Source organism: Scyliorhinus canicula, chromosome 7 (assembly GCF_902713615.1).
Source record: "Scyliorhinus canicula chromosome 7, sScyCan1.1, whole genome shotgun sequence".
NCBI lineage: Eukaryota > Metazoa > Chordata > Chondrichthyes > Carcharhiniformes > Scyliorhinidae > Scyliorhinus > Scyliorhinus canicula.
In genome coordinates, this window is record NC_052152.1 from 55556143 (window position 1) to 55581020 (window position 24878).

At 46.4% G+C, this 24878-nt stretch overlaps 1 protein-coding gene across 4 annotated transcripts in view; it reads left to right on the plus strand.

The window, feature by feature from the left end:
* The window catches only part of dcaf6 (ddb1 and cul4 associated factor 6), a 191470-nt gene that overhangs the window by 50582 nt on the left and 116010 nt on the right, over positions 1-24878 (plus strand). For all 4 annotated transcript variants that reach the window (XM_038802065.1, XM_038802067.1, XM_038802069.1 and 1 more), the window contains exons 3-6: positions 3546-3638; positions 4392-4577; positions 13347-13460; positions 14441-14576. In XM_038802065.1, the coding sequence (XP_038657993.1) occupies positions 3546-3638; positions 4392-4577; positions 13347-13460; positions 14441-14576 (529 nt within the window). The remainder of the gene's footprint in view (positions 1-3545; positions 3639-4391; positions 4578-13346; positions 13461-14440; positions 14577-24878) is intronic.

Consider the following 24878-nt stretch of genomic DNA (forward strand, 5'->3'; position numbering starts at 1 on the left):
AGACCACCTATTTCTACTTTCTATAATATCGCTCTATTTCAGCTTTGCCTCAGCCCGTTGGCTGCTGAAACCCTCATTCATGCCTTTATTATCTCTCGACTTGACTATTCAAAACAATCCTGATTGGCCTCACACATTGGCCTCTAATCTTGAGATCATCCAAAGCTCTGCTGTCATGTCCTTGCTCACACCAAGTCCTGTTCACCCATCTTGTTTTTGCTGATCTACATTGGCTCCAGTTCTGGAACACTTTGATTTTAAAATTCTTATTCCTGTTTTCAAATCCCACCCTGGTCTTGGCCCTCCCTTTGCAATTATCTTCAGCCCCAAATTTGTGTGCAGTTCTGAGATTTGTGCTCATGTTTGCCATTGTTGGCCATGCTTGCAGCTGCCTAATCCCTCTAAATGCATCTAAACTATTCACTTCAACCACTCCCTGTGGTAGTGAGTTGCATATTCTCAACACTATTTTATATTGATGATCTTTAGTTATTCTCTTTCCCACAAGTGAAAACATTCTCTCTCTGTCCACTGTATCAAATTCTTCCAGAATTTTAAAGACTTCTATTAGGTCATCTCTCAGCCTTTTTTTCCAAGAGAAAGGAGACCCAGTCTGTTCATCCTTTCCCTGATATATGTACCCACACATTTCTGGTATCATTCTTGTAAATCTTCTCTACATGCTCTCTATACGCTTTTTGTAATATAGTGAGCAGAACTGCATATATTACTCCTAAGTGTGTTCTAACCAAATTTTGATATAACTTTTCTATTTTTTAATTATGTTCCTAGTGTCTGTTTTGCTTTCTTTACGGTCTTGGTAAACAGCGGCACACCTTTGTGATTGATATGTTTACTTTGAGATCCCTTTGTTTGTCTTTGTTCATCTATTATGAGGTGTTTCAAATCTCAGTCTTAGATTTTTCAACTAACACATAAGGCCTTTGGACTTCATGCCATTTACAGTCTCACACATTTCATGCTGTGTATTATCTGGCTACCAGTTTTTCTCGGTGTACATCATAACTAGCCATCAGTTTTGTGATTAGCCAATCCACTCCCTGTTATGCCTGAGGGTGTATTAACCTTTCATCTGGTGCTAGAACCTTTTACCTTCATCACCCTTTGACCCTTGCATTCTTGAATTGTAACTCATGACCTCAACTCATGACCCTGATCTTTGCCTCCATCTATAAAAATATCGATGAACATATTGTTACACTTGGCAAAGATATGGAGATCGTTCATTCATTGGCAATGAGCATGCTTCTAGTGTCTTGTCACCTGCCCAGGGGTACAATGGGGGGGGGTTAAGGATAAGGTGATTGACAATAAAACAAATGAGATGGTAGAATATGGGGGTTACACTTTTTTAAAAAATATATATAATTTATGGGATGTGGGCGTCACTAGGTAGGCCAGTGTTTATTGCCCATCAACAGTTGCCCTTCTGAAGGAGGTGGTTAGTGAGTTGCCTTCTTGAAACCGCTGCAGTCCCCAGAGGTGTAGGTACATCCACAGTATGGAAGGAAGTTCCAGGGCTTTAACCCAGCAACAGTGAAGGAACGGTGATATATTTCCAAGTCGGGGTGGTGAGTAACTTGGAGGGGAACCTTCAGCTGGTGGGGTTCTGGTGCTCTTGTCCTTCTAGCTGGTAGTGATCGTAGGTTTGGAAGGTGCTGCCTAAGGAACCTTGGCAAGTTCCTGCAGTGCATCTTGTAGATGGTACACATGGCTGCCATTGTTCGTCGGTGTTGGAGTGATTGAATGTTTGTGGAAGGGGTAGCAATCAAGCGGGCTGCTTTGTCCTGGATGGTGTCGAGCTTCTTGTGTTGTTGGACCTGCACTCATCAGGCAAGTGGAGAGTATTCCATTACACTCTTGACTTGGGCCTTATAGATATGGACAGGCATTGGTGGGTCAGGAGGTGAGCTACTCGCCATAGGATTCCTAGCCTTTGACCTGCTGTGGCAGCCACAATATTAATATGACTAGTCCGGTTCAGTTTCTGATCAATGGTAATCCCCCAGGATGTCGATTTGTAGGGATTCAGCGATGGAAATGCCATTGAATGTCATGGGGTGATGGTTAGATCTTCTCTTATAGATGGTCATTGCCTGACACTTGTGTGGCGCAAATGTAACTTGACGCTTGTCAGCCCAAGCTTGGATATTGTTCAGTTCTTGCTGCATTTGACATGGACTGCTTCATTATCTGAGGAGTCACGAATGATGCTGAACATTGTGTAGTCATCTGTGAACATCCCACTTCTGACCTTGTGATGGAAGGTAGGTCATTGATGAAGCAGCTGAAGATGATTGGGCCTAGGACACTACCTACCATGTGGAACTACAGCAGCGATGTCCTGGAGCTGAGATAATTGACCTCCATCACCTTTTGCCAGGTATAACTCCAACCAGTGGAGAGTTTCCCCTCTGATTCCCATTGACTAGTTTTGCTAGGGCTCCTTGATGCCATACTCATTGAAATTATGCCTTGATGTCAAGGGCAGTCACTCTCACCTCTGGCATTCAGCTCTTTTGTCCATGTTTGAACCAAGGTTGTAATGAGGTCAGGAGCTGAGTGACCTTGGCGGAACACAAACTGAGCATCTGTGAGCAGGTTGTTGCTGAGTAAATGCTGCTTGATTTCACTGTTGATGACTCCTTCCACCAGTTTGCTGATGATGGAGAGTAGACTGATAGGGCGGTAATTGGCTGGGTTGAACTTGCCCTATTTTTTGTGTACAGGACACAGCTGAGAAAGTTTCCACGTTGCCGGGTTGATGCCATTGTTGTGTTTCATAGGAAAAGAGGTAGCAACAGGAATAAGTTTGGGGCATTGATGGCATCAAGGGATAGTGGGAAGGCAAAGAGGACATGAGTTTGGAGAAAGAAGGATGAGTGATGGGTGACGAGAATGAGAGGAGAGCTGCTGAGGCTGCAGGCTCCATATTCCTCATGACCAACATTGGTGTGTAGCCAGCTGCCCTTGAACGCTCCTTTTACTGTTACACCATAACAAGTCGTCCATTTAATTCCACCTGGGAAGTAAAAACCAGAGAAAAGAAAATTACACAAATGGAAATAAAGAGTTGGGACATGAAGCAGAAAAGGAAAGAGGCTGGAGGAAATAGCAATGTAAAGACTACAGGATGATGCAACATTGGAATCCAATCATTACAATTATACAGCTGCTTAAATATTTAGAAATAGCTCTATTGTAATATCAACCACAAATAATGAAACACTGAAAGCACAAAGATATCATTTTTCACTACTTTTGGTGATTTGTTGGTCCTTTTTCCACATCTCTTTTCCCACCTCTGTTCTTGTTTTTGTTTCAACTTCTGACATTTTTCTACTCTAATGCAGTCTATTTGTGACCAACATTTAGATAATCATCACATTTATTGTTTATAAATACTTTTTTTTTCTTCAGTAAAGCTGCTGGATAACTTGATTAAATTGATGACCATTAACTGTATTTTTGGAAATATGTAGGGACTGCTTTTTGAGTTTTCCTTTGATTCTTATTTGCAACAGGTAAACACAATTTGCTGGAATGATACAGGAGAATATATTCTGTCAGGATCCGATGACACCAACCTAGTGATAACCAACCCATATAGTAGAAAGGTAAATTAAGTCAATGTATGACTGAAAGTGCAATATGATCAAATGTCACTGTGTGCTGAAAAAATGATCTATTAAACATAAATGGTATTTCATCCTGTTTTAGTTTAAAAGTTGCAGGATACTTGCACCAAAGAGAGCCTCTTTATTTTTTTTCTCCTATTGTCGTTGCTCAGCACCGTCTAGATTGGGTACTTCAGTGGAGTGACCATTCAGATCTGTGTCCTCAATTATGTGACACTCAGACTACCTATCCTTTTGGTCTTTTCATCTTTTTCTGAACATTATAGCATGCTCCTGGATCCAAATCTAGTTGAGTGGGATATAACTTTAAAATCGTATTGAGCCTAAAAATTTGTGAAAAGGTTGTTGTGCAATTTGCAAGTAAATATTATGGAGGACTTTTATCTTAGTTAAATTCCCAAAATAGTTATTGTGCTGCTACATTTGTCTGGTAGACATTGGAGAAAAATAATTAATTGTAGCCCTGAAAACAGATGAAAGATCAAAATTATTACATGTAATGCTGAGGAATATTTAATCCCATTGAAGTTGTAAACTGGCTGAAGGAATAGTTGTGCTCTGATGGGATCTAATTAAAATATTACTTTTTGTATAATGTAGGAAAGAAAGATTGCAGGATAACCAAGTCAGTTCTGTAATGCTGACCGTTCCACTTCTCCAAAGATAATTTTGCTTGAGTTATTTACTGGCAACTGTGTGTCTTTTTATTTTTAAAAAAAATTCTGATTTCAGATTCTTTCAACCATACGCTCAGGCCATCGAGCAAATATTTTTAGTGCAAAATTTCTTCCACACACCAGTGACAAACAGATAATTTCCTGCTCTGGAGATGGTGTCATATTTTATACAAACACAGAGCGAGATGCAGAAGCAAATCGACAGTGCCAGTTTAACTGCCACTATGGAACAGCTTATGAGGTAATATAGTAATATCGGTGGTGATAATATCATGGGTGAAGCAAATGTGAGAATAGTTTAATTCAATCATCTTTGATTTACAGAAAGTGTTATATTTTGTGTAAGAGTTTACTGTTTATTTCTGTGAGCTAAAAAGGAATAATTTATAAATTAATGCTGTCGGATGCACCATGAATACCATAATTGAAATGTACTGTGCCATAAAAGTCTTAACCAAAAGTGATGAAAGTTCTGAAATGAAAGTTTTCATTGAGGCAAGACTTTACTTCATTCTTTCCTTGCCTTTCTAAATTATTAACTCCGCTTTGTTTAATCTAACAAACTTATGTTTGTGGAATGACCTACGTGCATTACAGATTAGCTCTTGTCTCTTCCCCAACCCACCCATGCCCCCAAATCCATTAAATGTTGTTCAAGAGGTCCACAGTCCTGCTAGTTGTAACTACGTGAATGATGGGGTTGTCATCTGTTTTTAGTTGTTGGGTAGTAAAAATATCACGACAGTCCCAGCAGCAAGTGCGTAATTGTGCAAAAAGGTCAACTGACATTCTGTGTTTTTGTTTCCATTATTACATGTGGTATCGCCAAATTAAAATTTGGAAGCCTAGCATAGTTTCCAGACATAATTTGACTTTGATTTGGTCCTGCTAAGTAGAAAAGATTAAATTATTGCTCTTGATTTTCATTTTAGTTCATACTAATTTAAACTATATAATTCATTTAATAAAATAAAATTGGACTCCTATTTCAAACCCAACCTCGTAATATAATCTATGCAGCAACTATTTTGAGTTTTTATATGTCAATCCTTACTTTGTGTTTATCTTCAATATCAGTTAGGTCATTAGAATGCTGGGCCTGTGTTGTCATCCGATAACATTCTACTCCCTAAAATAAAACATTCTTGGACTGTGGAAAAAGTTTGAACATCTGAAACAATTGTATAAAATGGAAACATGATGCTGGCTGTCTGTATATGCAGTTAAATACATAATGGAGACTGCTATGAATTGATATCCAATTCCATGTGTAATATGACAATAACTGACTGGTTTTACACTTATGATACAAACTTAAATGAAGACCAATGTAATCTTATGCTTGTGATGCACAGTTAGTGTATGCAGTTGCAGCATTTAAATAGTTTTCTTCAGCTTAATTTCACCAATCAATGGGCAATTAGAACATAGAACATAGAACATAGAACGATACAGCGCAGTACAGGCCCTTCGGCCCTCAATGTTGCACCGACATGGAAAAAAAAACGAAAGGCCATCTAACCTACACTATGCCCTTATCATCCATATGCTTATCCAATAAACTTTTAAATGCCCTCAATGTTGGCGAGTTCACTACTGTTGCAGGTAGGGCATTCCACGGCCTCACCACTCTTTGCGTAAAAAACCCACCTCTGACCTCTGTCCTATATCTATTACCCCTCAGTTTAAGGCTATGTCCCCTCGTGCTAGCCACCTCCATCCGCGGGAGAAGGCTCTCGCTGTCCACCCTATCTAACCCTCTGATCATTTTGTATGCCTCTATTAGGTCACCTCTTAACCTTCTTCTCTCTAACGAAAACAACCTCAAGTCCATCAGCCTTTCCTCATAAGATTTTCCCTCCATACCAGGCAACATCCTGGTAAATCTCCTCTGTACCCGTTCCAAAGCATCCACGTCCTTCCTATAATGAGGCGACCAGAACTGTACGCAATACTCCAAATGCGGCCGTACTAGAGTTTTGTACAACTGCAACATGACCTCATGGCTCCGGAACTCAATCCCTCTACCAATAAAGGCCATGACACCATAGGCCTTCTTCACAACCCTATCAACCTGGGTGGCAACTTTCAGGGATCTATGTACATGGACACCGAGATCCCTCTGCTCATCCACACTACCAAGAATTTTACCATTAGCCAAATATTCCGCATTCCTGTTATTCTTTCCAAAGTGAATCACCTCACACTTCTCCACATTAAACTCCATTTGCCACCTCTCAGCCCAGCTTTGCAGCTTATCTATGTCCCTCTGTAACCTGCAACATCCTTCCGCACTGTCTACAACTCCACCGACTTTAGTGTCGTCTGCAAATTTACTTACCCATCCTTCTGCGCCCTCCTCTAGGTCATTTATAAAAATGACAAACAGCAACGGCCCCAGAACAGATCCTTGTGGTACGCCACTCGTAACTGAACTCCATTCTGAACATTTCCCATCAACCACCACTCTCTGTCTTCTTTCAACTAGCCAATTTCTGATCCACATCTCTAAATCACCCTCAATCCCCAGCCTCCGTATTTTCTGCAATAGCCGACCGTGGGGAACCTTATCAAACGCTTTACTGAAATCCATATACACCACATCAACTGCTTTACCCTCATCCACCTGTTCAGTCACCTTCTCAAAGAACTCGATAAGGTTTGTGAGGCATGACCTACCCTTCACAAAACCATGCTGACTATCCCTAATCATATTATTCCTATCTAGATGATTATAAATCGTATCTTTTATAATCCTCTCCAAGACTTTACCCACCACAGACGTTAGGCTCACCGGCCTATAGTTACCGGGGTTATCTCTACTCCCCTTCTTGAACAAAGGGACCACATTTGCTATCCTCCAGTCCTCTGGCACTATTCCTGTAGCCAATGATGACCTAAAAATCAAAGCCAAAGGCTCAGCAATCTCTTCCCTGGCTTCCCAGAGAATCCTAGGATAAATCCCATCAGGCCCCGGGGACTTATCTATTTTCACCTTGTCCAGAATTGCCAACACTTCTTCCCTACGCACCTCAATGCCATCTATTCTAATAGCCTGGGTCTCAGCATTCTCCTCCACAATATTATCTTTTTCCTGAGTGAATACTGACAAAAAGTATTCATTTAGTATCTTGCTTATCTCCTCAGCCTCCACACACAACTTCCCACCACTGTCCTTGACTGGCCCTACTCTTACCCTAGTCATTCTTTTATTCCTGACATACCTATAGAAAGCTTTTGGGTTTTCCTTGATCCTACCTGCCAAAGACTTCTCGTGTCCCCTCCTTGCTCGTCTTAGCTCTCTCTTTAGATCCTTCCTCGCTTCCCTGTAACTATTAAGCGCCCCAACTGAAACTTCACGCCTCATCTTCACATAGGCCTCCTTTTTCCTCTTAACAAGAGATTCCACTTCTTTGGTAAACCACGGTTCCCTCGCTCTACCCTTTCCTCCCTGTCTGACTGGTACGTACTGATCAAGAACACGCAATAGCTGTTCCTTGAACAAGCTCCACATATCCAGTGTGCCCAACCCTTGCAGCCTACTTCTCCAACCTACACATCCTAATTCATGTCTAATGGCATCATAATTGCCCTTCCCCCAGCTATAACTCTTGCCCTGCGGAGTATACTTATCCCTTTCCATCACTAATGTAAAGGTCACCGAATTGTGGTCACTGTCTCCAAAGTGTTCACCTACCTCCAGATCTAACACCTGGCCTGGTTCATTACCCAAAACCAAATCCAAAGTGGCCTCACCTCTTGTTGGCCTGTCAACATATTGTGTCAGAAAACCCTCCTGCACACATTGTACAAAGAACGACCCATCCAATGTACTCGAACTATATCTTTTCCAGTCAATATTAGGAAAGTTAAAGTCTCCCATAACAACTACCCTGTTACTTTCGCTCTTTTCCAGAATCATCTTCGCCATCCTTTCCTCTACATCTCTAGAACTATTAGGTGGCCTATAGAAAACTCCCAGCAGGGTGACCTCTCCTTTCCTGTTTCTAACCTCAGCCCATACTACCTCGGAAGAAGAGTCCCCATCTTGCATCCTTTCTGCCACCGTAATACTGTCCTTGACTAGCAGCGCCACACCTCCCCCTCTTTTGCCCCCTTCTCTGACTTTACTAAAACACCTAAACCCCGGAACCTGCAACAACCATTCCTGTCCCTGCTCTATCCATGTCTCTGAAATGGCCACAACATCGAAGTCCCAGGTACCAACCCATGCTGCCAATTTCCCTACCTTATTTCGTATACTCCTGGCATTGAAATAGACACACTTCAAACCACTGACCTGAACACTGGCACCCTCCTGCGAAGTCAAATCTGTGCTCCTGACCTCTCTACTCTCAATCTCTCGCACCCCAAAACTACAATCCAGGTTCCCATGCCCCTGCTGAATTAGTTTAAACCCCCCCAAAGAGTACTAACAAATCTCCCCCCCAGGATATTGGTGCCCCTTAGGTTCAGATGTAGACCATCCTGTCTATAGAGGTCCCACCTTCCCCAGAAAGAGCCCCAGTTATCCAGAAATCTGAATCCCTCCCGCCTGCACCATCCCTGTAGCCACGTGTTTAATTGCTCTCTCTCCCTATTCCTTGTCTCACTATCACGTGGCACGGGCAACAACCCAGAGATAACAACTCTGTTTGTTCTCGCTCTGAGCTTCCATCCTAGCTCCCTAAAGGCCTGCCTGACATCCTTGTCCCCTTTCCTACCTATGTCGTTAGTGCCAATGTGGACTACGACTTGGGGCTGCTCCCCCTCCCCCTTGAGGACCCGAAAAACACGATCCGAGACATCACTTACCCTTGCACCTGGGAGGCAACATACCAAACGTGAGTCTCTCTCGCTCCCACAAAATCTCCTATCTGTGCCCCTGACTATTGAGTCCCCAATTACTAATGCTCTGCTCCTCTCCCCCCTTCCCTTCTGAGCAACAGGGACAGACTCCGTGCTAGAGACCTGCACCCCATGGCTTACCCCTGGTAAGTCGTCCCCCCCACAAGTATCCAAAACGGTATACTTGTTACTCAGGGGAACGACCGCAGGGGGTCCCTGCACTGACTGCTTCTTCCCAGTCCCTCTTACAGTTACCCATCTATCTCCAGTCTTTGGTGTAACTACTTCCCTGAAGCTCCTATCTATGACCACCTCTGCCTCCCGAATGATCCGAAGTTCATCCAACTCCAGCTCCAGTACCATAACTCGGTCTTGTAGGAGCTGGAGCTGGCTGCACTTCCTGCAGGTAAAATCAGCAGGGACACTAACGGCATCCCTCACCTCAAACATCCTGCAGGAGGAACATTGCACTACCTTCCCTGCCATACCACTTAATTTCAACCAAGTTCTGGTAAACAAATATAAAACAAATAAAAAATAAAAAATAAAAAAAATAATAATATAATATAGCACTTACCTGCTCACACCAATGGGTCTTATTATTAGGTTAGAGGAGGAGGGCGGGTGGGAGACACTACACGTGTAGTGTCTCGGGTATCCTCTCCACCAGAATTTATTGGCTAGGAGAAAATCCTTCCCAGAAGTCCGCGGGTCGTACTTCCGGTTCCCGCCTTATATTATCTTTGCTCCCACTGGCACCCCGCCGCTCTTATCTTTTCAATGTCCCAGCTGTCTTACCTCTCGCGCTCTTTTCAATGTCCCTGCTGTCTCTCCTCTCGCGCTCTTTTCAATGTCCCAGCTGTCTTACCTCTCTCGCTCTTTTCAATGTCCCTGCTGTCTCTCCTCTCGCACTCTTTTCAATGTCCCAGCTGTCTTACCTCTCGCGCTGTTTTCAATGTCCCTGCTGTCTCTCCTCTCGCGCTCTTTTAAATGTCCCTGCTGTCTCTCCTCTCGCGCTCTTTTCAATGTCCCTGCTGTCTCTCCTCTCGCGCTCTTTTCAATGTCCCAGCTGTCTTACCTCTCGCGCTCTTTTCAATGTCCCAGCTGTCTTACCTCTCGCGCTGTTTTCAATGTCCCTGCTGTCTCTCCTCTCGCGCTGTTTTCAATGTCCTGGCTGTCTCTCCTCTCGCGCTGTTTTCAATGTCCTGGCTGTCTCTCCTCTCGCGCTCTTTTCAATGTCCCAGCTGTCTTACCTCTCGCGCTGTTTTCAATGTCCCTTGACACAATTGATGTGTCAAGCTTCAACAAAGAAAATCTAAAAGTTATAGTTTTACCCGATCTTAAAATTTAACAATGCGTATTGGAGGTTGTGAAGTTCGAGGTCATGCTGTATATATGCAAATACCATAATTTTATTTTTCAAATTTAGAATACCCAATTCATTTTTTCCAATTAAGGGGCAATTTAACGTGGCCAATCCATCTACCCCGCACACCTTTGGGTTGTGGGGGTGAAACCCACGCAAACACAGGGAGAATGTACAAACTCCATACGGACAGTGACCCAGAGCCGGGATCAAACCTGGGACCTCGGCGGCGTGAGGCAGCATTGCTAACCACTGCTCCACTGTGCTGCCCTGCAAATACCATAATTTTGTTTAAGATTGTTTGTTTGCAAAGTGATTTTAAAATATATTTTTTCCATACTTGGGTTCACCTTACTGATCAACATGCCCTAACTGAAAAAAACAGGGGTACTTGTTTTGCATCAGCATTACCCTGTGCTGAATGACAGTGATACAGGTTAACTTTTATCCCAACCTGTGAAAAAATACCTTGGGCTGGATTCACCGTTTTTGAGACTAAGTGCGGAGGAGCTGTGGCGTTTTACATCAAACAAATTGGCACCGGCCCCTCACTGATCCTGCGACCGGTGAGGGGCTAGCAGCCATGCCGAGTAAAACTCCCGGCTCCCACCATATAAACGGCCGGAGAATGGCCGGGTCTGCACACAGCGACAACCTGCAGCGGACGCGGCATAAAGCATGGCACGGCTGTGCGCGGACCTGACCTGTCAGAACGCCCCCGGCCAGCAGCACGGCTCCCACCCGACTGTGGCGCAGCTGGACACAGTCCGCAGCCGCCACGCCGGGTTCCCGACTGCTGAGACCACACGTTGATTGCCGTTGGGAACTCGGCCCATTGGGGCCAGCGAATTGGAGAAGGGCATTCAAGTGACGTGCTAACGGCATTACTGCGGCTTGCAATATGATGATGCCATCTCGGAGGGGGCAGAGGATACAAAACCTGTGTCAAACAGGCGCTGCCCCCTATTTCGGCGTTAGATGGGATTCTCTGCCGATCGCCGATTACAAAATCGCCATCGGGGATTGGTAAGTCCCGCTCCTCATCTCTGTATCCTTTTCATTTTAATCGAAACTCACCAACTCGGGTACACGTTACTCCTTCTGCATAGAATCTTAGAATAATATAGCATAGAAGGAGGCCATTTAGCTCAAAAGTGCGTGTGTCGGCTCATTGAAAGAGCTATATAATTCCATTTGTAAAGTTATTATTGAATCTGCTTCCACTATCCTTTTCAGACAGTTCATTCCAGATTGCTACATTAAAATTAATTCTCCTCATCTCACCTCTGGTTTTGCTGCCAATCACTGGCTTCCCTTTGAAAATTGATTTATTTTTTCTAGTTGTGCACCAAAATATTAAATGTTACACAATCTTTCATACAATGTTCCTAAATCAATTGCAATAATGAATCTTATTGTGTCCAAACATTTAATATTTATACTTAATGTACTGTAGTTTGAACTCTAAAATATTAAATTCTGTAGATTAAGGCTAGGTCGTTTTTTTCTAGGGTTAATAAAAACCACCTAAACAAAATTCTGGAGTGTCTCATGGCTGAGTGCATTCCCTGTGTGGGATATTTTTAAAATATTTGTTCTTGGAATGTGGGCAACATTGGTTGCCTTGAGCATTAAGAGTGTAGTATGGGACTGGAGTCACACGCAGGCCAGACCAGGTAGTAGTGGTAAGTTTTCTTTCCTGAAGGGTATTTCTGAACCCATTGCGTTTTTAACAACATTTCAACTGTTTCCCTGGTCTCTTTGCTTTTGCTCACCCACAAATTTCCAGATTTATTCAATTGAGCTCATAATCTCTGGATTGCTATTTAGAACCATGGAATAGAATCATAGAATTTCTACACTGCAGTTGGAGGCCATTCGCGCCATCGGGACTGACCTATCAAGGCTCACTCCTGCCCTATCCCTGTAACCCTACCTAATCTGTTAAGGAACAATTTAGTAAAACCAAGAGAAAATGCTGGAAAATCTCTGCAGGTCTGGCAGCATCTGTAGGGAGAGAAAAGAGTCAGCATTTCGAGTCCAGATGACCCTTTGTCAAAAGCAATTTAGAATGGCTAATCCACTTAACCTGCACGTCTTTGGACTGTGGGAGGAAACTGGAGCACCCAGAGGAAACCCACACAGACACGGGGAGAAAGTGTAAACTCCACAGAGTTACCCCAGGCTAGAATTGAACCGGGTCCCTGGTGCTGTGAGACACCAAGTGTACCACTGTGCCGCCCTGTAGGTTACCATAACCTAACGAACTGAGTCGCTATAGATGAGAAAAATTGCAAGTTTGATCTGTGGTATTGAGATAGCTAATCTTAACTAGTGTAGAAGTAGGAGTTGCAATTGGCTTAATAATATTTTAGTTAGGAACAGCAAGAAAATGAAGGTTCATATTTGTGATTGTTACTGGATGACCTTGTTGAATGCTGCATGTATAGATGACTGGTGAAGATTAAATTTGACCTAGCTTTGAATCCTTCCAATGGCCAAGTACTCTGACAACATTTACTGTCCATGTGTAAAACTGCTGTTGTGGATCAGCTGCCTATTATGGAAATTTCATGATTTTAATGTCCATTGTTTTCACGGAAAAGGAAAATTTGGCAGATTCTGTAACGGACAGCCAGCCTGCAAATACAGTTTAATCCTTGAGCAGCAGGTTGAAAATCTACCCCTCTGTGTCCTCACGCACATACGAAGAGCAGCTACTTGAAATCTTACATGCTACTAATTTTCTCTGATCATAATAATCACCAAATGTTTTTACATCTTTTTGTTGCTCAGATTATGACTGTACCAAATGATCCTTACACCTTTCTATCATGTGGTGAAGATGGTACAGTAAGGTGGTTTGATGTGAGAGTGAAGACGAATTGTACAAAAGAAGATTGCAAAGATGTGAGTTCAAGAACTTTTAGCTAACCCAATGTAAAGATGCTACGAATATAAATGTTCAAGGGTTTGTGAGTTAACAGCATATTCAAGTAGGTGTTTTAGAAGGCAGGGGTGCTTGTGGAGAGGTGTTGCTGTTTTTGGTTCTTTCCAGTCAACTGCAGTTTGAGTCAGTCATGGCACACCCTCGTTGCATTTCATAAGCTGCTTAAATTTAAAACAAATTGGCCACTGCAGTTCATTTTAGATTTACTCCTGTGGTTATTGTTGTACGCATCAGCCATGAGAAAACATGGGCATCAAAAATATAAAATTACTTTGCTCGAGAACTTCAGGTTTCACCGTCAAAACTGTGGGTACTTACATCGACACTCGGTGTTGCCACTAGATTTGAAAATAAATGTATGGCATTTCAAACAAAATTGGTAAAGGGTCAGTTCTCTGCTTTGCCAGACTAAACCTATCTGCAAATAAGCTATGTTTGCTTGAAATATGTAATCTGATCAATCATCTCAAAATATTACTTTCAATGTTATAGATTCTAACATAAAACAATTGGGCAATATGATAATTCTAACCTTTTTTGTGGTAAATTAAGAAGTATCACTGCACACTGGATAGTAAAATTGTAACAATATTTAGGTTCAAGTAAGTAACCAGGACTAGTAAAAAAGTTGGAGGTTAAATAAAGCCAAGCTGTTTTGTGTCCATATCTGTTTGTCTTGGGGGATAGGGTGTGGGGAGTTTTTTTTCTGGACTGTTGATGCTTATTTTTGCTGTTACTGTTTTTCCACCTGTGGTTTAATATGAATATTTTACTGACAGATTCCCACTGTAAAATCAAAGTTCTTTGTTTCAAATGTGAACATTTTGTATATCAACATTAACTCAGTTGACGTAAGTTTTTGAGGTAGCAATTTCCTAATAAATGTATGTCTTAAATATAAATATGACAATTTTTCAGATTTCAAACTCTTTCAAAACAGGACATTTTAATAAACTGCCGTCGTGCAGCGACCTCAATCGCCATCTGCCCCTTAATGCCATTCTACTTGTCTGTTGGCTGCTCAGATAGCTCTGTGAGAATATATGATCGAAGGATGCTTGGCACAAGAGCTACAGGTATTTTACATTTTAACTTTGCTGTGCAAAATATAAATAAGCCTATTTAACATGCAGCCTGAGATTCAATTAAAAGTTTGGTTTTAATTACAAGATCTAAGTCTATTATAGATAACCCGTTGGATGATTTTCAATAGGGAATATGCATATGCAGTAGATCCATAATGTAAATTTTAATGAATGAAGGAGATTTGAAAGTATAGTGTGTTTTAGCTGGGGGACAGATAGCTTGTTAAAAGACGAGACAAAGGTCTGATCTTTTTGCGAACCTGTACGCCTTAATTGCCACTACGATTAGGAGTTCAGTGTTGCAGTTTGATTATACTCAAGTATTTAACATTTTGTAAAGAGCTGAATTTGTTTAAAGTCTGCAGGCTGTAATAGGGTGTTAAAGTTTTCTGATGACCCAGATGATGAAATATTAGGTAACTTTTAATTGGTAGCTAAATGTGGAATGGCAGACATCACTTTCATATACAGCATGTTGACATATACGGTGGTGCCTTCAGTATTATTATTTGTTTCATAGACAAATCAGATAGATGTTGGAAATAAACCCTCTTCAGAGATATATAAGGATGATGCATTTTGGAAGGAAAAATAGGGGAGATTTAGGCCTGTAACTTCCTAGCACCCCAACATCACATTCCTAGGGGTACACATTACCAAAACTCTGTCCTGGTCCACACACATCGACGCTCCCAAGAAAGCACAACAGTGCCTATACTTCCTCAGGAAACTTAAGAAAATTTGGCATGTCTATATTAACTCTTACCAACTATTACAGATGCACCATAGAAAGCATCCTATCTGGCTGCATCATAGCCTGTTGTGGCAACTGCTTGGTCCAAGACCGCAAGGAACTTCAGAGAGTTGTGAACACAGCCCAGTCCATCACACAAACTTGCCTCCTATCCATTGACTCCATCTACACCTCCCGCTGCCTGGAGAAAGCAGGCAGCATAATCAGAGACCCTTCCCACCAGCTTACTCACCCTTCCAACTTCTTCCATCGGGCAGGAGATACAAAAGTCTGAGAACACACACGAACAGACTCAAAAACAGCTTCTTCCCTGCTGTTACCAGACTCCTAAACGACACTCTTATGGACTGACCTGATTAACACTGCACCCCTGTATGCTTCACCCAATGCGGGTGTTTATGTAGTTACATTGTGTACCTTGTGTTGCCCTTTTATGTATTTTCTTTTTCTTTTATTTTATTTTCATGTACTTAATGATCTGTTAAGCTGCTCGCAGAATAATACTTTTCACTGTACCTCAGTACACGTGACAATAAACCAATCCAATCCATCCGATTTGGGAAGTATGCCAAAGGTGTGCTGAGGAATCCTCTCTCACGTTCTCAGGTCAGGGTTTACCCTGCAGTTTGTCCAGAAGCACTAACTTTCCCTGGATAATTGCGCTGCAATGGGAACCATCTGACAAAGCGAACTTCAGGTTGTTCTGCCAGTTTTACACTTAGTTATTCAGAAAGAGCTAGAAGGAAGTAAAGCATTTCTAACTTCAGTGTAACTATTTTAAAGACCCAGGCCAAACCCTGCACTGGGCACCACCCTCTCCAAACCTTCAACTCCCCTCAAGGTATCTAGGGATGCAAATATTTCAATATTTAAAAATCAGTTAACAAATAAAGCTGTTTTTCCTTTTAAAAACAAAGCTTCTAGGTTGTGTAAAATGGGGCACATATTACAAAAGTAATATAACATCGATCGATACAGCACCAGTAACATAGAAAGAAAAGTGTCCCACGGTACTCCACAGAAGTGCAAAGATAAAAAAAATACTATGTCAAAGAAGAGAGGTATTAGGAGGGTTGATCAAAAGCTTGGTTATTTGATTTTAAATATTTTTTATTCTCCTTTTTCACATTTTCTCCCACATTTACACCCACCAACAATAATCAGCAACAAATATGTCAAACCCAATAACAAAGATTCCATCCTCCCACCAACCCCCAACATTAGCCCGCATGTTTACATAAACAAATGACAAAGGAATCCGGGATCACCCATAGTCACCCTTAATACACACAGCCCCAAACCCTCCCACCCATCCCCCCCAACTAATGTTCGATGTTATCCAGTTCTTGAAAGTGCATAATAAATCATGCCCATGACTTGTAGAACCCTTCTGTCCTTCCCCTCAGTACAAACTTAACCTTCTCGAGGGTCAAGTATTCCAACAGGTCCACCCGCCACACCAGGGCACAGGGTGGAGAGGCTGCTCTCCATCCAAGCAGGATCCGCCTTCGGGCGTTCAACGTGGCGAAGGATACGATATCTGCCTTCGCAGCCGTTTCCAACCCTGGCTGGTCCGACACACCGAATATGGCCTCCAGGGGACCCGGGTCCAGTTCCACGTGCACCACCTTGGAAATTACCCTAAAAACCTCCTTTCAGTAATCCTCTAGCTTTGGACAGGACCAAAACATATGAACGTGATTAGCGGGACCCCCCCATGCAACGCTCACACACATCTTCTACTCCTTCAAAGAATTGGCTCATCCTCGCCCTCATGAGGTGTGCTCTGTACACCACCTTCAGCTGTATCAGCCCCAACCTCGCACATGAGGTGGAGGCATTTACTCTCCGGAGCACCTCACACCAGACCCCCTCCTCTATAACCTCTCCCAACTTTTCCTCCCACTTTGCTTTGATCCCTTCCAGTAGTGCCTTATCCTCGTCCAAAATAGCTCTGTACACTGCTGACACTACCCCCTTCTCCAGCCCCCTTGTCGTCAGCACCTCCTCCAGCAATGTGGAGGCCGGCTCCACCGGGAAGCTCTGTATCTCCTTCCTTGCAAAATCTCGAACCTGCACGTATCTAAACATTTCTCCCTGCTCCAGCCTATACTTCGCTTCCAGCTCCCTCAATCCTGCAAACTGACCCCTTCAAGAAATAAATCTTTTAGCGTCTTAATCCCCTTCTCTTCCCATTTCAGAAAACTACCAACCCACCTCCCTGGCTCAAATCTTGTGGTTCCTCCTGTTCGGCATTTTCCTTGACCCTGCCCCGAACCCGAATTGTTGGCGAAACTGCCTCCAGATTTTCAATGAGGCTATTAATTACCGGACTCCCGGAGTATTTCCCCGGAGCTATCGGGAGCGGCGCTGTTTCTAGTGCTCTCAGTCCCGACCCACTGCACAAACTCTCCTCCATTCTGACTCACTGGGAATCAACCCCTCTGACCCAGCTTCGCACCTTCTCCACATTCGCCGCCCAGTAGCAGTACATCAGGTTCGGGAGACCTAAACCCCTTGTCTGCCTTCCCCTCTGTAGCAGCACCTTTCTCACTCTGGCCATCTTCCCTCCCCATATGAATGAATTAATCCTTCCCTCAATCTCTCGGAAAAAAGCCTTTGGCAGGAAAATCGGTAGGCATTGAAAAATAAACAGAAATCGCGGCAACACATTCATTTTAACCGCCTGTACCTGACCTGCCAGTGACCGAGGGAGACTATCTCACCTTGCCAGATTGGCTTTCACTCTCCCCACCAAACTAGTGATGTTGTACCTGCAAAGCCTCCCCCGCTCCTGGGCAACCTGCACCCCCAGATACCTAAAATGAGTCCCTTCCCTACGGAACGACAACCCCCTCCCACCCCCGGCCGAGACACCACAAAATACTCAATCTTGTCCAGGTTCAGCTTGTACCCCGAGAACGACCCAAATACTCTCAGTAGCTCCAATATTCCCCTTATCGACCCATTCGGTTCTGATATATATAGCAGCAAGTCATCGGCATATAAGGACACCCTATGCTCTATCCCCCTCGTACTATTCCTTTCCATACTCCCTGATGAACCATCAATCGAACGCGAGACGAGTTGCTGTACAAAAGTTAGGCTTTAATAAGCTAGAAGTTAGCCCTGCGGTCGACTACAGTAAATGGACGACCGCCGGGCGTTCTGGTTATTTATACCTCGCTCTGGAGGCGTGGTTAACTCAGCCTCTCGACCAATTGGAGAGCCGTCACATGACTGGTCTCAACCAATCGGTCGAGAGGCATATGACCGACCAGGGCCAATGGTACGCCGGTGTTCTGCACCAATGGCAAACAGCTATGCAAATCATACCACCACATTCATCCCTTGCGGAGAAAGAAGCCCGGGGGGGAGGGGTGGGGAGAACTGGTAGTATGAGTAACAGCCAGAGAAGGGAGAAAAATTTTTTTTTTGGCTTCCCACTGGCCCAGACAATTAACAATAGTACAAAATGTCCCAACGAGGTCCATGGAGTTGTTGTAAATTAAATCGACTCGATCAGTCTTTTCGTGGCCCGTGATGTTCTGGCAGACCGCCGCAGTGGAGTAGGTGACGTCGGTTCAGCCAATGGTGGTGGTTCTGCTGACGTCCTGGAGTCCGGGAGCGATGGTCCTTGAACAGTCTCCGTCACCCGAGCTGGCGGTGGAGACGCCATGGATGGGGAAGGGGTGGCCAGGTTGGGGCACTGGGGGAAAAAAAACAGGGGGGGTCTGTGGTGAAGGGGGGAAGGCTGCACGCCGGCGGGTGCCAGGTCCCGGAGGGAGACCGTGTCCTGCCGACTGTCTGGGTACTCCACATACGCATACTGCGGGTTAGCGTGGAGTAACTGGACTTGTTCCACCAACGGGTCGGACTTGTGCACCAGCACATGCTTCCGGAGCAAGATGGGTCCAGGGGCGGCCAGCCACGTCGGGAGAGGGGATCCGGAGGACGACTTCCTGGGGAAAACAAGAAGATGTTCATGAGGTGTCTGATTTGTTGCGGTACAGAGGAGTGAGCGGATAGAATGTAGGGCATCGGGGATAACCTCTTGCCATCGGGAAATAGGGAGATCTCTGGGCCAGAGGGCCAGTAGTATGGTCTTCCAGATGGTACCATTCTCCCGCTCGACCTGCCCGTTACCCCTAGGGTTATAGCTGGTCGTCCTGCTAGAGGCAATGCCCCTGTTGAGCAGGAATTGACGCAGCTCGTCGCTCATAAATGAGGACCCCCGATCGCTATGTATGTACGCGGGGTAGCCGAACAGGGAGAAGATGGAGAGGAGGGCCTTAATGACTGTCGATGTGGTCATGTCGGGGCAGGGAATGGCGAAGCGGAAGCGGGAGTATTTATCGATTACCGCCAGGAAGTAAATGTTGCAGTTGTTAGAGGGAAGGGGCCCCTTGAAGTCAATGCTGAGACGTTCGAAGGGGCGGGATGCTTTGATCAGATGTGCGCGCTCGGGGCAGTAGAAGTGCGGCTTGCACTCTGCGCAAATGTGGCAGTCACGTGTTACTGTCCTGACTTCCGCGATGGAGAAAGGCAGGTTGCGGGCCTTAATGAAATGGTAGAAATGGGTCACCCCTGGATGGCAGAGGTCCGTGTGGAGGGAGCGGAGGCGGTCTATCTGCGCGCTGGCGCAGGTACCGCGGGACAGAGCATCAACAAGAGGCTCATTGAGCTTCCCAGGACGATACAAGATCTCATAGTTGTACGTGGACAACTCGATCCGCCACCGTAAGATCTTGTCATTCTTAATCTTGCCCCTTTGTGCATTATCAAACATGAAGACTACTGACCGTTGGTCTGTGAGGAGGGTAAACCTCCTGACGGCCAAATAGTGCCTCCAATGTCGCACAGCTTCGACTATGGCCTGGGCTTCCTTTTCCACAGAGGGGTGGCGGAGTTCGGAAGCCTGGAGGGTTCTGGAGAAGAAGGCCACGGGTCTGCCCGCTTGGTTCAGGGTGGCCGCCAGAGCTACTTCTGATGCGTCGCTCTCGACCTGGAAGGGGAGGGACTCGTCGATGGCGCGCATCGTGGCCTTTGCGATGTCCGCTTGATGTGGCTAAAGGCCTGGCAGGCCTCTGTCGACGGCGGGAAGGTCGTGGTTTGAATGAGGGGACGGGCCTTGTCGGCGTAATTGGGAACCCATTGGGCCTAGTAAGCGCAGAAACCCAGGCAGCGTTTAAGGGTATTGGGGAGAGGGAGTTCCATCAGGGGGCGCATGCGTTCGGGGTCGGGGCCTATCACTCCGTTACGCACTACGTAGCCGAGGATGGCTAGACGGTCGGTGCTAAACACGCACTTATCCTTATTGTAAGTTAGGTTAAGGAGTTTTGCGGTTTGGAGGAATTTCTGGAGGTTGGCGTCATGGTCCTGCTGGTCGTGGCCGCAGATGGTGACATTATCGAGATACGGGAAGGTAGCCCGTAATCCGTACTTGTCGACCATTCGGTCCGTCTCCCGTTGGAAGACCGAGACCCCATTTGGGACACCAAATGGAACCCTAAGTAGGTGGTAGAGGCGCCCATCTGCCTCAAACGCGGTGTACTTGCGGTCACTCGCGCGAAGGGGGAGCTGGTGATAAGCGGACTTAAGGTCCACAGTGGAGAAGACTTTGTATTTCGCGATATCGTTTACCATGGTGGAAATACGGGGGAGAGGATACGCGTCCAGTTGCGTAAACCGGTTGATGGTCTGGCTATAGTCGATGACCATCCGGTTGCTGCCCTCGATAACCCCTTCCTTCAGCGACCTCGGACGGTGCTGTACCGTCTGCTCCGTGTCGTGACGGGTTTGCAATCGGGGGTGAGATTAGCAAACAAGGAGGGGGGGTCCACTTTAAGGGACGCAAAGCTGCAGACAGTGAGGGAGGGTATAGGGCCGCCGAATTGGAAGGTCTGCTCTGCAGGTTACACTGGAAGTCCAGTCCTAGGAGTGCCGGTGCGCAAAGGTCAGGGAGGACAAGGAGTTTGTAATTTTTAAAAACCTTCCCTTGGACCGTGAGGTCCACGATGCAGCAGCCGGTGATGCGGACGGAGTGCGAACCTGCCGCTAACCCGATTTTGTGTTTTACAGGATGGACAGGGAGCGCGCAGCGTCTTACCGTGGCAGGGTGAACGAAGCTTTCCATGCTCCCGGAGTCCAGCAGGCAGCCCGTCTCGTGGCCGTTGAGGTGGATCAGCGTTGTTGTTTTGGCGAGTGTGCGTGGTCGTCACTGGTCGAGTTGAATGGCCGCGAGCCGTGGAGAAGAAACCTCGTCGCAGTCGTCGTTGCCCGAGTAGTAGCTGGCAGAACCTTGCGTGCCAGTCCAGGAAGGTGGTGCCCAGGATCCGCACGTGGATTCGAGATCCCAAGATGGCGGCGCCCAGTACCCGCACGTGGAGTCGGCCCAAGATGGCGGCGCCCAGGACCCGCACGTGGAGTCGGCGCCCCAAGATGGCTGCGCCCAGGACCCGCACGTGGAGTCGGCGCCCCAAGGTGGCGGGGCCCTCGTGGTTGAGGGGGGCGGAGTTAGCGGTGCCGGCGGGCCGACTGGAGCGGCTGAGAGCGGGGGCAGAGAGGCGCGCAGGGGACCGGGGGCGGCGAGGAGAGAGTTGCGAAGTGCGCTGAAGTGGCCCGGAAGGGCCCAGAGGAGAGGGGGAGGCGCGCAGGGGCCCGGGGGCGGGGGGAGAGATCGGCGCGGTGTACTGGAGAGGCCAGCAAGGGCCCGGAGGGGGGATCCCCGGTTGCTGCTGTGGACATAGGCGCGGGCGTTCAAATCGGCGACCTCCAGGGAGGTGGAGAAAGTCCGTGCCTCAGTTAAGCTGAGGTCGTCTTTCTCCAGCATCCGCTGGCGGTTAGCGGCAGACTGCATCCCAGCCACGTAAGCATCTCTGATCAGAAGTTCCATGTGCTCCGTGGCTGAAACTTGGAGGCAGGAGCAATTCCGCCCCAGGACAGCGAGGGCCTGGTAAAATTGGTCTAATGACTCACCGGGGAGCTGTTGTCTGGTGGCCAGCAGATGTCGAGCGAATACTCTGTTGACTGGTTTAAGAAACTGTCCATTCAGCTTAAGCATGGCCGCATCGTAATCTTTTTCTTCCCTGATCATCGCGCAGGCGGCCGTGCCCACGCTGGAGTGGAGGATGTGAAGCTTCTGTGCCATGGTGGGGGGGGCTGTTTGCAGAGGCCAGGTATCCCTCGAGACATGCCAGCCAATGTTGAAAGATTTCTGAAGCGTTCTGAGTTTGCGGGCTGATGCGGAGGCATTCGGGCTTGATCCGGAGCTCCACCTTCAAAATTCTAGCTTATTAAATTGATGAACCATCAATCGAACGCAAGACGAGTTGCTGTACAAAAGTTAGGCTTTAATAAGCTAGAAGTTAGCCCTGCGGTCGACTACAGTAAATGGACGACCGCCGGGCGTTCTGGTTATTTATACCTCGCTCTGGAGGCGTGGTTAACTCAGCCTCTCGACCAATTGGAGAGCCGTCACATGACTGGTCTCAACCAATCGGTCGAGAGGCACATGACCGACCAGGTCCAATGGTAAGCCGGTGTTCTGCACCAATGGCAGACAGCTATGCAAATCATACCACCACACTCCCGAACTTCTTAATGCGATGGCCAACGGCTCAATCGCAAGTGCAAACAGCAGGGGGGACATAGTACCTCGTCCCATGGTGGAGAAAAAAGTATCTCGAGCTGATGTTGTTTGTGCGGACACTCGCCTCCGGCTCCTTGTATAACAGCTTTACCCAGTTCACAAATCTTGGTCCAATCCCACACCACTCCAGAACTCCCATCAAGTACCCCCACTCTACCCGGTCAAAAGCCTTCTCGGCGTCCAATGCCACAACCACCTATGTTTCCTTCCCTTCCGCCGGTGTCATAACGATGTTCAAAACCCTCCTAATGTTCGAAAAAAGCTGCCTCCCCTTCACGAACCCCGTCTGATCCTCACCTATCACCTTCGGGAGGCACTCCTCCAGCCTACCCGCCAGTACATTCGCCAATACTTTTGCGTCCACATTCCGAAGTGATATGGGCCTATACGACCCACACTCTGTCGGATCCTTATCTTTTTTTTAGCAACAGTGAAATTGATACCTGCCCCAAGGTTTGTGGCAACACCCCCTTCCCTATCACCTCTTCAAACATCCCCATCATTAAGGGTGCCAGCTTATCCTTGAATTTTTTATAATATTCCACCGGAAACCCATCCGGCCCTGCTACCTTCCCCGACTGCATCCTCCCAATCGCATCCTTTATCTCCTGCTCCACTATTGCTCCTTCAAATGTAGCCCTGTCCCCCTCCCCTAGTCTCGGGTACTCCAACCCATCTAGAAATTCCTGCATCTCACGGTCTCCCTCGGGTGGCTTGGACCTGTACAACCTCTCCTAAAACTCCTCAAAAACCTTGTTAATCAGCTCCGGCGCCACCACCAACTTCCCTGCCCTATCCCTCACCTGAAGAATTGCCTTTGCCGCTCCTTCCCTCCCAAGCTGACCTGCTAACATCTCCATGGTCATAAACTGCACCCCTTGCTCGTCTCAGTTGGCGCACTGCCTTGCTGGTAGATAGTCGGTTGAAGCTCGCCTGTAGTTCCTCCTTTCCAGCTTCGCTGGGTCCCTCCTCTCCATAACTCCTATCTACCTCCAACATCTCGTCTATTACCCTCTACCGCTCCAACCTCGCCTCTTTGTCCACCCCGGCCTTAAACAAAATTACCTCCCCCCTCACCACCGCCTTTAGAGCCTCTCAGACCACTGCCTTCGACACCTCAACCGTACAGTTGAAACCTACATATACCTTAATTACCGTTTCAATTTTCTCACACAACACTTGGTTCCCCAAAAGCCCCACAACCAGCTTCCACCCCGGCCTCTTGAGCTACCCCCTTCTCCAGTACCATATCCACCCAATGCAAAGCATGATCTCACACTGCTATTGCCGAGTATTCCGACCCCTTAACCCCAGCCAGCAAAGCCTTTCCCACCACAAAGAAGTCGATCCGCGAGTATACCTAATGGACTGCTGAGAAAAATGAGTACTCCCGTTCCCTTGGGTGCAGAATCCTCCAAGGGTCCACCCCTCCCATTAGCCCAGCCAGCGCCTTCGCCCCCCCTGATGGGAATAGCGAGCGTGGCCGTGATCTGTCCAACCTTGGCACCTGCACCAAGTTCTAGTCCCCCCCCCAACAATCAATTCGTGCGTGTCTAAGTCGGGGATGGCCCCGAACACCTTCTTCGCGAATCCCGCATCATTCCAATTGGGACCGTATACACTTAACAGGGCCACTAATCTCCCCTCCAGCGCCCCTGTCACAATCACATATCTACCCCCCCAGATCTGCCACCACCTTCTCCATCTGGAGGTGTACCCTTTTTCTGACCCTCCGCTTCGCCGGGTACACCATACCAAATCGCACCCCCTTCTTGTGCACTGCTGTCTTCATCCGTCCAAACGGCACTCGTCTCTTTACCAACTCAACTGTCAAGTCCTGATAGATCCGAACTCCAGCACCGTCCCACTGCACCTCTCGCTTCTGCTT